At 44.5% G+C, this 15299-nt stretch overlaps 1 protein-coding gene across 2 annotated transcripts in view; it reads left to right on the top strand.

The window, feature by feature from the left end:
- Positions 1-15299, top strand: part of PIK3R1 (phosphoinositide-3-kinase regulatory subunit 1) — a 73885-nt gene that overhangs the window by 49685 nt on the left and 8901 nt on the right. The window contains exons 4-6 of one of the 2 annotated variants that reach the window (XM_007457086.1): positions 4794-4925; positions 5709-5910; positions 6118-6197. In XM_007457086.1, the coding sequence (XP_007457148.1) occupies positions 4794-4925; positions 5709-5910; positions 6118-6197 (414 nt within the window). Of the gene's footprint in view, positions 1-4793; positions 4926-5708; positions 5911-6117; positions 6198-14211; positions 14228-15299 lie in introns of those variants that run through there. The other variant, XM_007457088.1, reaches the window with a different exon arrangement.

Below are 15299 nucleotides of genomic sequence, written 5' to 3'. Positions count from 1 at the left end.
GAGTTATTTGCGAAAGAGCGGTTACGTTTTTAAACGTGACCAAAAACAAAATGATGCAGTTGGGCTTTAAAAAAATCTTCACACCACCTGTAAGATGGAATAAATAACCCAAATTCACTTCAACAAGATATTTTGACAGACAGCTTTCTTTCCGCATTTGAGATCAAAACACACACAGAAAACTGGTTTCCCTTGGATTCTGTGCTACAAAAGTGAATTTTGTGGCAAAACAAAAAGAGTAAACATTATCTCAATTTAGGAGTGAGGATCCTCCAGGACTGTTTCCAGCTTGAGGATTTTTCAGTCTATAAAAAATCGTAATGTCCTGGAGGAAGCTCAAAGATAAGTCACTTACACTAAAAACAAAAAGTATGGCTTTTAACCAACCCCATGAATTACCAATGTCTGAAAAGGACAGACGTGGGTGGAGGACAACAGCCTACATTTATTAGCACCTATTAAGTTATTTTATTTCATCCACACATCAGTCTTGTGATATAAATATTAGTAACTGCTGATGGTAAAGCCGTGACTTGCATCCAAATTGTTCTGACTCTAAAAGCCCTTATTCTTGTTTTCCCCCCACTATATTGCCCCAAAATAAAATATTTATTTCTTGGTGTTTTTTTTTTTCATTTTAATGGTGTGAATTATTTTCTTTCTCTCTTTCTCTCTCTCTTTTGGTTTCTCTTAACCTGAATTAGGCTTTTCCTTTAAAAGTTCTCATTACAAGAAAAACCTATGTGTGTGACTCTGTGTGGCGATGGATATTAACTTGCTGTGGCGATGGTTTAACAATGGTATATACAAATATCAAATCATTATGTGGTGCACCTGAAACTGATATAATGCTGTATGTCAAGATACCTCAATTTTAATTTATTTTTATTTTTTTTTAAAGAAACGGTAGAGATTTTTTTTTTTGGGCTGTGCCACACGGCATGTAGGATCTTAGTTTCCCGACCAGGGATCGATCCCACACCCCTCTGCACCGGAAGCACAGAGTCTTAACCACTGGACCTCCAGGGAAGTCCCAAGATCAATTTTAAAAATCAGCCTTCTGCAGCCTCAGCACAGTGGGCATTTTAGGATGGATAATTCTTTGTTGTCAGGAGGCTGTTCTGTGCGTTGTAGGGTTTCAGCAGCACTCCTGGCCTCCACCCACTACATGCCAGTGGGATTTTCCCCCGGTTGTGACAATCGGAGATGTCTCCAGGTGTGGAGAGATGTCTCCTAAGGGTGGAGGTGGGGCAGCAAAATTGAGGACCCTAGTTGAGAACCCTTTACTTAGATAGAGATCAGTCAGGGAGGGGACTCCATTCCAGTGGGAGAATGGGTGAAGTGTTGGAGAGTCTACTGGTTGCCCATCAGGAGTAGACTCAGAAAAGCAGGGTAGAAGAGGGTGTAAACGCCCCAACCCAGACCTAAAGATTGGGTGGCTCTCTCTGAACTAACTTCCACTGTCATCACGTGACAGATGTGTCGAGCTCTTGGAAGAGCACATTAGCATAGCTTTAATGCAGAAAAGGAGACTGCTAGAATAGAAGTCAGAAACCCCAGGGAGCTTTAGAAGTTGTCTATAAATAAATAGAACATACTACATCGGCTCTAGTGGAATTTGACATAAGGTGAGCTGATCCAAAGACTCGAAATAAGGTTATTTCATTCAAAGGTTATAAAGGCTCTTTGGAATACACCTCATGTGTTGGAGAAGGGCTTCAGTGAATGAACATCACTCTCAGGACTTTGTGTAGCTCAGCTCACAAACATTCAACAAGCACATTCTCTGCTGAGCACTGAGGGATGTGAGAAGAGCAGGTGAGAGCCACAGTCCGTGCCCTGGAGGGACTGTCAGTCTAGGAGAGAGACTCGCAATTACCGTAGTGGGAAGTGCCAGGTGTCATAGAGAGATGACTCCTGCAGGGGGGACGTGTGGAACCTTTTGCATCTTAACGTTTATACCTCATCGCCAAATGGTGTTTTAGGATGAGCAAATTAAGTAATAAGAATTGGAAAAATAAGTAAAATAAATAAATAAAAAATAAAAAAAGAATTGGCTGGGCAAAGTGATATTAAATGAAGTATACAGGGGGCAAATTTGGGGGGAGGGAGCAGCAGCTTGCTGTAGAGTGGATGGCTATGGAATGCTCCAACAGAGATGCACGCACAGTTTTGTGTGACAGTCACACTAGTAGTTGCATTACTTTCCACATGGACCCTTTATGCAGAGACCCAGTCTTGCCCTTCCCCACACTTATTAGAGATGTCATATGCCTCTGGTTTGTTCTTTGTGGGACATCTAAGTGATTTAAGCCCTTGCTTCTCCACCTTTTCATTCTTTTCCTCAAAACTAACCTATCCACATTTGCTACCAGCTCAGGACTTTCCTGAGCTTTATGGTATTGTACGATTATCTTTCATAAGTTCTGCCTAGTTAGTGGGACAGGTTTGGCTGATGATGATGCGTCCAAGAAGCTTTGTTAACTCAGCCTAAGTGCTTTATAATATCACACCTGGTTCATGGGCATCCAGGATGCCACTTCGCGTTCTCATGCTGAATACCTGCGAGTAAACTTTGGTTCTCTCTCATCCTCTCCTAGGCCACAACCCAGTCCGGTCAATCTCCTAGTTAGGTTACTTCTTTTTTTTTTTTTTTTTTTTTTTTTCCCAAATTTTTTTTTTTATTTTTTTTTTTTTTTTTATTTATTTTTTTTTTTTTTCCTCCGCCGTGCTATCCTCCATTTGTGTTTTTTTTTTTTTTTTTTTTTTTTTTTTTTTAACCAGATATTCATTTTTAATTATTATTTATTTATTAATTAATTTATTTATTTTTGCTGTGTTGGGTCTTCGTTGCTGCACGTGGGCTTTCTCCAGTTGTGGCAAGTGGGTGCCACTCTTCATCGGGGTGCACGGGCCTCTCACTATCGCGGCTTCTCTTGTTGCGGAGCACAGACTCCAGACCCCAGGCTCAGTAGTTGTGGCTCACGGGCCTAGTTGCTCTGCGGCATGTGGGATCTTCCCGGACCAGGGCTCGAACCCGTGTCCCCTGCATTGGCAGGCGGACTCTCAACCACTGAGCCACCAGGGAAGCCCTAGGTTACTTCTTGATAATGTCTCACACGTTTCTAACGGTCCTGAAATCCAGATTACCCCAAGTGGTATCAGCACTTCCAGCAGTGCTCCTTTCCGACTTATTTTGAATGCCACGATTAATAAAGCTGTTTAGAAATGTAGCATTTTGCTCGTCAGGGCCCCTGTTTTCCACTGAGTACGTGCACGAGTCCCCAGATAATTTCCCTCAAGTCACCTTTCCTGTCAGTAGTGTGCATCCTTCAGCAGTGACCGTGGTCCTTCCTGCCCACAGCACCCCTTCCTTCCACCGGGCAGCGTGCCTCATTGTCCCCCAAGTACTCAGAGAGCAGCTGTGATTCATACTACCCCAGTGTTGAATTGCCTGACCTGTTTTCCAGATGAAGGATTTACTGGACAGACTTCATGTCTTATCTTTCTTCTGAGATAGTTCAGTGCCCACCAGTTATATTAGTAATACCTTAATCAGAATACCCTGTCAGAACTAGAGAGAAACATGCTAAAGATGTTCACATCATTTTTGTGGCCGTTCTTGAGACTGACTGCTAAAATTCTGTAATAGCTTTTACTGTTTAATCAATCAGTCTGTACTTTATTGGGTTAAATCTATATTAGTTCTGATATGCAGTATTGAGCAATTCAAATTTTAGGAAATCTATGGATTTGCACGTCACGTTTTCTTGTTGCAATTTTAGGAAGTATTTACTGTGTGATTCACCGTCCCTAGAACAGAACCCTTCTCAATCAGGGCAGAACCACGGTCCAGAACGTACTTGCAAACATTGTGGGGGGCTGCATTTGTTTGCTGTGGCTGCCATAACAACATTCCACAGACTGGGTGGCTTAAAAAACAGAAATCTGGGCTTCCCTGGTGGCGCAGTGGTTGAGAGTCCACCTGCCGATGCAGGGGACACGGGTTCGTGCCCCGGTCCGGGAAGATCCCACATACCGCGGAGCGGCTGGGCCCGTGAGCCATGGCCGCTGAGCCTGCGCGCCCGGAGCCTGTGCTCCGCACCGAGAGAGGCCACAACAGAGAGGCCCGCATACTGCAGAAAAAAAAAAAAAAAACACAGAAATCTATTTTCTCACAGTTCTGGAGGCTAGAAGTCCCAGATCAAGGCAGGTTTGGGTTCTTCTGAGGCCTCTCTCCTTGGCTTACAGATGGCCGCTTCCTTGCTGTGTCCTCATATGGCCTGTCCTCTGTACGTGTACCCTCGGTGTCTCTTTGTCCAAATTTCCTCCTCTTATAATACAAGTCAAATTGATTAGGGCCCACTCTAATGGCCCCATTTTAATTTAAACACCGCTTTAAAGGCCCTGTCTCCAAATATATTCATATTCCGAGGTGCTGGGAGTTGGGACTTCAGCATATGAATTGTAGGGGAAACAGTTCAGCCCACAGCAGGAGCCCTGTTTTTTGTTGCCCCCGAAGTCTGGGAATGTGTTCCTGGCATCGTGGGCAGGGGCCTTCATGCTAAATGCTTACAGGGTGGGGGACAGACCTACACAAGGGAAAAATGTTCTATTCGAAATGCCAGGAGCAACCCCTGCAAGAAACACTGCTCATAAATACGCAAGCATCTTAACATTTGTCCTCATACTGCTTCCTTTCATGGGTCACACTGAAGTCGCACATTCAGAAAAGCGGCCCAACCAATGCATAAAATGTCTGAAAAAAATGTTTTTGCATATTTCTACCATAGATGCTGCCTCCGTGGACTTGGAAATGATCGATGTGCACGTTTTAGCAGACGCTTTCAAACGCTATCTCCTGGACTTACCAAATCCTGTCATTCCAGTAGCCATTTACAGTGAAATGGTTTCTTTAGCCCCAGGTGTGTTGTGTCTTCTGAGAACCTCCCTTAGCGTGTATTGAGATGTGGATGTACTTGTCAACTCAAGGGCTGCAGATGAAGAGAGATTTCTTAGAAAATGTTAGGAGGGGTCTGCCCCCACCCCCATCAGCACAAATTCCCTCCCTTACCAGGGCATCCGATAGAAGAGCCAGATTCTAGTTTGCTTAGGAAGGCCGTCCACATGTTGAAATGGCTAATTGTTAACCTTTTATCAGTATTTTAAGGTTCACTACGTCAGCGAATGCCTCAGCCTGCCAAGTGCCATCACTGGATTCAGGGAACCGGACTAGGACCCAGTGACTGGGGATGTTCCCATCACCTTCCTCCAGTGGCCATTAGAAAATGAGTTGAGGGAAGAGGACTCTCCGTTTTAGGAGCTAATGCTCAGTTAAAGTGCTTTGGGGACAGGAAACTGTGGTTCGTAACCTTCAAAGTTAAAACCTGTGATACTTATCTGATGCTCCTCCGAGTTAGCCAATCACACTCGAAGCCGCTCTATGGACGGCAGCACACCGAGAACTTCTTGTGGTTTTGTACACCAAGAGTTTCTTGCACTTCCATTTGACTTGAGATTTTGACTTTCTCGTAATGCCTTTTCTAATGAGAAGAGCAAATGTATTGTCTGCTGTTTCTGATGCCTTGGTTTCAAATGATCCCTTGGTAGCTAGAACAGAAATTTTCTAGGTGTTTATTCGCTAACAGCTAGAAACAGTCTCTTATTCCTTTTGCTTTCTTTCTTTTCTTTCTCTTTTTGACCTGTAGAAGTGCAAAGCTCTGAAGAATATATCCAGCTGTTGGAGAAGCTGATTAGGTCGCCCAGCATACCTCATCAGTACTGGCTCACGCTGCAGTATTTGCTAAAGCATTTCTTCAAGCTCTCTCAAACGTCCAGCAAAAATCTTCTGAATGCAAGAGTGCTCTCTGAACTCTTCAGCCCCCTGCTTTTCAGATTCCCGGCAGCCAGGTAAGTGATAGAAGAGCAACCTGGATTTTGGGGTGTTGAGGGTAGTCCTAAGTTTATGGGTCATTAAGCTTCTTCTGAAGATACCAGGTCACAAATGCTTGTACATAGTTCCATCAGACATATTCATTTGAATATGCAGAAATGAAAATAAGTTTGTTGTTTAGGGAAAAAGGTGTCTAATGGATCTCTTTTTTTTTTTTTTTGTAGTTCTGAGAATACTGAACACCTCATAAAAGTTATAGAAATTTTAATCTCCACTGAATGGAATGAACGCCAGCCTGCACCAGGTAATGCCTTCGGAACATTTAAAATTCCCTCACTGTTCGTTTTTTAGAGCCTGAAAAATGGTGGTTTTTAGTCTCCTCTGAAGTGCCATAAGTTTCTCATGGAATTGAGATCCATAATAACATGTTACCTTATGACTTAAGGGAAAAATAGCTGGGCAGCAGCGCGTATGGGTCAGTATTATCCAGCTTTTGATATTTGTGGCTTTTACGTGGTCTTGGTTTCAGGTGAGGGTTGCTGGGAGAGCTCCCCAACCCCCTTAACTTGATGCTTCTGGTTGTTGCATAAATTATGGCGTTGATTTTCGTTGCTGACATTTTTGTTTTTCTTTCTCGTACTTACAAAGTAGGGGATTTATAATTACTATATAAAGTATTTTGGAATGTGTTTTTTGGAAGCAGGTAGGCTGAGAAATGTCTTGTCAAAATAAACATTTATAATAATGCAAGTAGTATGAAACTAGGGGTCTACTGCAACAAGTTCGAGCAAGCCAGACACTTCTGTGAAAGCAGGCTGGCATGCAATTAGCCGCTTAACAAAGCGGGAAATGTAGACCGAGTTAGCAGTGGATTTCATTTAAATTGATGTATTTTTCCTCTACTGTGGAAAGTCTAAACAACCCTACTTTGCTGTATACTGGTTAAAAGGGAGCTGGTCATTTAGAAAGTGATGAGGGCCCTAGAAGTGAAGTGGAGTTTCAGGACCAGTAGAAGGTGTTGCTTGTATTATGAATTTATGTCTTGAATTTAATTAAAACATCATGTATTTATTATTTGTTATGAGTAACTCATGCAAATTACCAAACTTATCTCTGTATGAGCAAATGTGGGGACCCAGATATCAGTCATGCAATGGCGGACTATGTTGTGCTTTTTATTAAGGTGTTCCATAGCTAAGCTTAGTTGTTTGCATCGGGAAGGGGCAGACAGAGAGGTGAGGGCCTAGACTTAAAACCCACCTGTAGGGATGGGATAAAGGATGGGATGGGTAACCACTCATGATACAGGTATTGGGAAGGGCTTCTGTCGACAGATCCAAAATACGGGATCCACAGGTAAGAGTGGCAGCATAAATACTACGTAAGGCAAGCCTGATCCATTCCAAGTGTTCGAAATCCCAGCAAGCAGGATATGTAACAGGGATACCCTGGATTGTAAACTGCATCAGAGAAATACCCTGGATTGTAAACCGCATCAGAGAAATCTGTCAACAGGCACGGCCCAGGACTGGAGTTCCAGAGGGTGACCAAAGGTGTCATATCGTGTGACTGCTTGGGTCACTCGAGAATGGATTTGGGAGCTCTGTGTTGGTGTTCAAAGGCTGCCTTTGGGCTCAGTAGGAAACGATGCAGTGATAGATTAGAAGTACCCTGTGGGGAGGGGACAGGGGCAGGTGTGAACGTGGCACTGGAGCCGTATATTGACTACCCACTCCTAGACTGATCACATGGGTGGGAAGAAAGAGGACCAGCAAGAACAGAACAGGACCCCCGGCCAAAGGATCGAGCTCCGATCTTTCACTTCCTCCTGACCCGTGTGGAGGTCCACCTCAGAGAGAGGGAGAGCTGGGCCCTGCTTGCAGGGAAGGTGGGGGAGGTGCCCAGTCTTCTCAGTGGCCAGCTCTCTGGAGAGGGGAGACATGGAAGCTAAAAGCCAGACAGGGCTTGACACATACCCACAAGCGAATTTATCGCATGGAGTTTTCGAGAATTTCTGCTACACGGGGTGTAGTAGAATCAGTGGTGGAGTTTAATGCTTCTGCTTCTGGTGTAAACTGGTTAAACGTCTTTCTCAGTTTCAGCCTAATTCCACCCAAGAAAAACTTCATCGGCATCTGTTTTGATAACGCACACTTAAGACTGCTTGCTATGTCATAGACCCTACCTACATCCTTCTACTAAGAAATTGGTGTATCAGTTTCAAAGGCAGATGGATTAGTTCCATCAGCTCTGTTGAAGAACGATCCATAAAGCCTTGAACGTTGCTAGACTATCCCAGAACACATGCAGCCTCTTCCAAAAAATTGCATCCAAGTAATTTTTAAGTCCTAGTTGGAGGCGTTTCCCCCATTGTGTGATCTCTGTCAACTATTCTGCAAATCGTATGGGACTTTTGGAATTAAAAGGTTTTTTCAGCGTCTCTCACTGGTGAAAACAGACTACCCACCCCAGGACAACGTCCTCATTAACACCTTTGTATTCAGGAATGGCTCCAGTGCAGACGATTGGCAGGGCACCCTGGGTTAGAGAAATGACTTCTTTGGCCTGGTAGGAATGGGATGTTTTCATGGAGTCTTTCATCATTACCCCTGCATGTGCTCATCGCAGTGGGCTGGGAAGCACCGGCGCATCTCCAGGGAACACTGGTAAATCATCCGTTTGCAGTAACTTTGTCATGAATAGAAATGAGTGCTTGAATGATATTTGGGGGGTGGAGGACAAGCAAGACTATTATGGGGCGAATAGACACCTTTTCTAGTTGTTATCAGTTAGAACTTGAGATGATAGGCAGGGCTAATGATGTGTGAGGCAGCATGTCAGTTGCAATAAGACCCGTGAGCACACAGCGTCTCATTAAATTCTGGTCAGGAGGGTGTGTACTGTAAGTATAAAAAGAATTTGAGAGATGTGGTTGGTGACTTTTTTAGTAGACAGGAAAAGCTCATAGGAAAAAAAAAAGACTTGAAGTGGGCTTCGAAGAATAGGTACAATTTGAAAAGGGGAAGGAGAAACAGCATCTCAGTTCAAGGAGTTTCAAAGATTTCTTCAAAATAAATTGGAAAGGACAAAAATAACAGCTTGATATTTTTACCGGATTTGAAAAAGCAGTAAATATTTTAGGTGACAGCGTCATAAAAAGCATCACTTGAGAGCTGAATGCATTGTCCAGCTCTCCGTTTGCACGTGAAGAAACTGAAGACCACAGAGCTTGACGGTTTCACCTGGTGCCACCCCAACCAGTGTGAGCCGGAATGGGTCTGCCGGGGGTGGGGGCACCCAGCCCAGACACCAGGCTGCTGCTCTGTCTGCTACCTGGGCTTTTGGAACCTTCGTGGGCAACGGGACTGCCTGTAGTGTCCAGTCAAAAAGTCCTCCGAAGTTTCCAGCAAGCGATAGACCAAGAATAGGTGATATTTGTACCTGTGGGTCACATATAGTAAAGAGCCCCAGTGCAACTGTTGGTAGCTTTGGGGATCAGGCTCAAAGTCGCTCCGCCGTGTGTCATGCAGTGGAAAGAACAGTGCAAGTCACGTCTGGGTTTGAATCCCAACTCTTGCTGCTTACTTACCGAGTTCATCACCAGGTCATTCAGCCTTTCCAGACGGTGTTCCAGTCTGTGAAATGGGAATAACACCTCTCTCCCGGGATGGTTATGAGCATTTAAATGAGGTGAGGAGTACTGAAGCTTACGACCCTGTAGTATGTGCTTGGTGCCGTTGTGTCAGCTCTGGGGTTTAAGGCCTTGCCGGAGCTGGCCTCGTTCAGGGCGCCATGTCCTCAAGCCGCCTTCCTGGTTAGTGCCGTCTGAATCCTACCAGGCCGTTCTCCCCACTGGTCCCACATACCCATGTTCCCGACCAGCGGAGCCTGGCCTCAGGATGCCTGGAGGGGACTTAAACGCAGATCTGAAAAGGACACTCAGTGGGCAGTTGCTGCCCCGTGGGCACATTGCTTGGAGGGAGGAGGATGTCTTTGTCTGACACCCTTTGCTCCGTGTGCGACTCAGGGAGTGGAGGCGCCTGGATCTCAGCACCAGCCCCAGCGCCGCCGCCCCTCCCCCGCACCTTGCCCAGGTGCCTTTACGCAGTGCACACAGTGCACAGCCGTCCCCAGTGGCCCCGAACAGTGCCATCCTCTTCATCTGCACCCAGGGAGCTCCTCCCCTGCTTGATGTGCCGGGTTTTGACCCATTCACTACATTTATGTCCTTAAGCCCCTTGTCCTCTTATACGTAACTGTTCTGTAGTTGTTCTGGTAGTTTCATCAGCTTAGCTACATTTCTCAAGGACAAAGGCTTCTCCTTTTCAGCTCTTCTTAGCATAGAACTGGGCACAGCATAATAATCATCCAAATGAAATCTCAAAGAACTCTAACACACCAGCTCATTTAATGCATCCAGCATACCTGTGAAGGAAGGCTTCTCCCCCTGTAGGGAGGGAAACTAAGGTTTGAAAGGCTAAGCACAGAGTAAGTTCTCCGAACTTGGTTGACAGTTTGCTGTTCTCTTTGTTACTAAAAGTCTTAAAAAGGGTTAAAGCTGAACAGCGGGTTTTCTTGAATCACTTCGTGTTACGTTTACCCTACTGATCCTTAGGTCGCTAAAGTAGATTTCTATAGGGCAACTAAGGTAAAAACGGACCATTTAACACTGAGTGCCTTTGAATGAAACCCCTTATAAGTGTATTTACATATTTCAGATTTCATGGATATATTGAGAAATATTAATGTAGCATAATTGAAGTTTAATATTGCACCCTCAAGCCCAGAGGGAAAATAAATGACTCTTTCTCCCCCCCTGCCCTTCTACACCTGTCAGAGTTAATTTTTAACTGCTGGTGCATTTGCAAAACATTCATCCTGAAGAGCCCGATTCATGAATCTTGTTTTAAATGCTCTGGGCTTGGTTTGCAACCAAGACTAAAGCAAGCACTAAGGTAGAAGGAAATGACTTTCAAAGAGTTTTACTTTTCTCTGATTTATTTTTTATTGGGTTTAAAATGTGGTCTGACATTAGAAGGTTGTTTCAAAGGTGAGAAGTGAAAGTTTGAAAAAGCTGCGCATGTTTAGAGGGGCAGGAGTAAGCAGGCAAGGCGTGTACTAGGTTTTGTCAAAAAATAGGAAGTTTTATTTGTGCTCTGAACAGGAGCATGTATTGGAGGGTATAGTTCAGTTTTACTTTTGTTTTCACAGTGCAGCCTTCTCTTTCTCTCAAGGGACATCTGAGAGGGAAATTGTGGAGAAGGGGTCCTTTTTTCTACTAAGCAATGGGCGCACCTTTTCAGATACTTTGTAGAATGTATCACTTTTATGCATCTGTAAACCTGAGTTTATTTATAAATTCAAATGGACATTTTTCTTAGTGCAGGGTCATTCAGAGCCCTGGATGTGGACTAAAGAATTGACATCATCCTGAAAGGCCCTTCTGGCCTAAGTTGTCTGAAGTTAAAATTATGAAAGGAGGCATTAATTTAACCCCTAAAAGAAGATTTTGGCTCATTTATTTTTTTCTCAAATGGGCTTTTTTTCAAATGGGCTTTTGTTCATAAATCGTGGCCCTTGACAAAAAACCATTCAAGAAACTGTGCAGGATGAAAGCTGCTCGTGGAGCATTTGCTTCTTGATGGTGATTGGCACATATGAGATACAGTGTTCGGTCTGTAACTTTCGCACTATTTTAATGATTAAGGGACATTTTCCTGACTAGATCCCACCTGCTGAGAAGTGACACATGGCCTCATTTTGCTTCTGAAATGAGTTTTGCAAAACTTTGAGAGAGAGGAAAGTAGTAAGACTTAGTGTTTTGAAGAATCTAGAAGGTAAAGATAGTTTTCAATTATGTAAGTTTTCCAGTATGGTAGACTAGGCTTTGGGTTTCAGAAATTAAAATACAAGTTTTCTTACAAGAGCTTATTAGCGGGCATGTGAAAAATATTTCCAAGGTTGTTATGACATCTGTGCATTTGATTTATTAGTGATTTCTTAGTGAATCATATAGATTAAGTGACAGTTGGGCAATTATATTTATTTTGTGTGAACTTCTGGACATAGTGGGAGATGAATGAAATACACAGAAAGTTCTGTTTTCTCTGGAGCAGAAGTTACCGATTCTCTTCTACCAGCAGAGGGCTCCCTTTTTAAGCTAATGAAGAGCATGTTTTTTGCAGATCACTAAATTGACTAAAATTGGGAAAAGACTCAGCTCACACTTTGAGTAATATAATAGAACTTCTAGGGTAAACGATTGTACATATTGTGAGAAATTTGAAGCAAAGTTTTCAAATCTATTTTAAGACTTTCTCTAAGTAGAGAGTGTGCCACTTCCCAGTAGATAATTTTCTTCTGAAACGGGAAATAGACTGTCAGACTAGAGAACACTTTAATCTTAGAAGGTTTTGACATGACATATCCTGTGAATCCAGACAGGTATGCTTAAGTGACTGATGTTTCCAAGGTTCCCAGCTTTAGAAAGACTATTTTTTAAAGTAAGCTGCAAGATTATGCAGCTCAGGAGGCAAGGGTATTCTGTGAACTAACCCTATGTCTATGATCAGCTGGCAGGAGCTGTGTCTATTCACTCACTTTATAGACTAATTTTTTCCCAATTGGAAAAGTAGGTGTTTCGTATTAACTCAATTGCACCAAAGGAGAGCTTGTAAAATCACTTTCATTGTGAGTGTAGCAGCACTTCCCAGATATTGCAAGTAATTCTGAAGCTGGTTCCTGCCTGTGTGGACTCTTGTGTCAGCACCTAGATCTTCCTTTGTCACTGCATGTGACCTTTGGGTCACCTTGTCATACAGAGTCTGAGGGTATTATAGACAGAACCTGTGTTTCTTCAAAGATAATTAGAAAGCAAATTTTTTTTTTTTTAATTAAACTAAAAATAGAAAACAAAAGTTTTGTTGTAGGTGTGAAATTTTTTGCATGGGGCTTAAAAAAATTAACTTCAGTTTCACTTGTTAATTTTTACTTTCTCTGGCAGAGGGAAGTACAGCAGGGCAAGTGAGTGGAGACAAAGGAGTTTAGGACCAAACATCGGAAGTCTGGGTTCTGGTCCTAGTGCTATAATATTATGCAAACCACTTTATTCTGGGTGAGAAGCGTACGTGTGTGTGTGTTTAGGTGTGTGTCTGTAGCACGAGGGAATTGAAGTGATCTCTCAAATTTTTTTCCGGTTTTAAAGCTAGTGATTTTGTGATTTTACATTGGGTTAAGGTTCTTGGGATAACAGTAAAGCCATCTATGCTGATGTGAGTGGAAATTTTCTTTGGCTAAATTTTAGTTCTTTAAATAGTAGCCAACAGTCCTAAGTTTGGTTCCTTGCAACTTTTTCGAATAAAGGGGGGAAAAAAAAATCCTCTAGAAAGGTGTGCCATTCTCCTTGCCCTCCCGTCCTTTGCTCCATGTAGCATCTGCACCAACCTCATGCAGACGGACCTTTTATGGCCATTTTAACAGGAGTTGAAACTGACTTCATACAAACAGCTGCAGAGTAGAGTTTTTATCTTGGAGTGTATTTTTAATACAACGGAGCTTAGTGTACCCATGCCGAGGCGCAATGCTCTTCCCGGGGAGCCTCCTCCTGGGAAACGTTTGGAAACTTGTTCCCTGCAGGGTGGCTCCCCCGGGCTCTCCTGTGACACCTGCGGGGCTGTCTGTGCTGGTATGTGGGAGGAGGTGGACGCGAGCAAGGCACGGTGTTGTGGGCAGCTCTGAGAGGTTCAGGCCTTTACAAGCAAGGCTTTGATTCTATTTTTTGCTGAACTAGCTCAGCCACTTCCTGTGTTTGGCAGCGCCTAGTGCCTCGCTGCACTGTGGCCACTTGAGCCCCGCGAGCCTGCGAGCCGCGCGCCGCCGCAGCCGGTTCGAGAGCCTATTTTAGGTCCCCTGACAATGCGCTTCTCACTTCCTTGGCGAGGAGGAGGAGGAGGACCCGGGCTGGCACTGGCCACTTGTTAACGATGATGACAACTTCGACTTGGACTTGGGCTCCCCTCCCCCACCCGAAATCCCTAGCTCAGCAAATATTTGAACCTGCCCAAGTTAATCATGAAGCCGCGATCGTTATCTGAGAGGGACGTGCGAGCGCCCGGGCTCCTTCCGTCCCCGGCGCAGCCTCGGCCCCGGCGCGCAGCCGGCTTCGGCTTCTGCACGGGCGGCGGGCGCTGAGCTGCGCTGCTGCCGGCGGCGCGTGCGAGCCTCGGGGTCCTGCGCCGCACAGGCTGGAGGAATCGCTTTTGGGATTTTTTTTTTTTCCCGTTGTCGGATACAGGCATTTCTAAGGGATAACCGTTGAAATGCATAACCTGCAAAGTAAGTTGCCTTTCGTTTGGGCACTGCTCTGCCCCTTGGCTGTTTCACTGTTTTGGGGGACTTCTCTGAAAGGTTCATTTCTGCAGTTTGTCTTCGTGTGTGTGTGTGTGTGTGTGTGTGTGTGTGTGTGTGTGTGTGTGTGAGGGAGAGAGGGAGAGATAGTAAGCGCTGCCTGGGGAGGGCAGATGAGAGATTAGGGGAGACACTCCCCCATTTCCTCGAGGGGCACAATGTGAGGGAGAGATGGGGCTTCGGTTGGAAATGGGGAAGGAGGAAATTACCAAGTGCTGGTCTGGAAGTTGGGGCCTGGCCAGGCCTGGGAAGTCACCTGTCTCCCTGCCCTCCTCCCGGGGTCTACCACATGGGTTCCAGCAGCAGGACCGGTTTGCACCAAGTGCTACCAAAGGCATGGGGCACAGGTCCCCTCCGGGCTGTCGCGCTGTCCTCCACAGCTGCTGGGAGGACTTGGGTCAACATTTTCATTAAATTTTTTTTTTCCTGAATCTTTTCTGAGGACATATCCCCACCACCACCATTTTTCTTTGCATTTAGGGTTACTTCAACCTTTAGGCAAAGAGAGCCTGTGAGTGGGAGACGGTGGGAGGGTATAGGTTGAGTCTGCCTGCCTCCTTAGTGGGAAACTGAATTAAACTGGAAGAGAGACACGTGAACAGTGCTCAGAGGCTGTCTTGCCTTTGCTCTATTTCTATATATTTTATGATTCCAAATTTGACAGAACGTCTAAGAATAAATTTCCAGGGCTTCTGTGTTCTTTAAATTGTCACAGAAATATGTGGCATGCACATGTACGTAGATCACACAGCCCACTCTAGTTTTTTAAATTAACTACATTTACATGGGTGGGGGGAACCTTTTCTCCCTTCCTCCCCTCTCACTGTAGGAGAACTAACATTAATTTAGATTTATAGGGGAATTGGTTTCCTCACATTAAATACTGCTAAGAAGGAATAATAACATTTCTTCCCAAAGTGAGGCATTTGAGATGGAGGGGGCAAAAGCCCCCCCTCCGCACACACACACACAAGTGATTACATCACCCACCCCCCCCCCC

This window comes from Lipotes vexillifer, unplaced genomic scaffold (genome assembly GCF_000442215.2).
Source record: "Lipotes vexillifer unplaced genomic scaffold, Lipotes_vexillifer_v1.1 scaffold241, whole genome shotgun sequence".
NCBI classification, from domain to species: Eukaryota; Metazoa; Chordata; class Mammalia; order Artiodactyla; family Lipotidae; genus Lipotes; species Lipotes vexillifer.
This window is presented reverse-complemented; position numbering and strand designations above follow the sequence as displayed.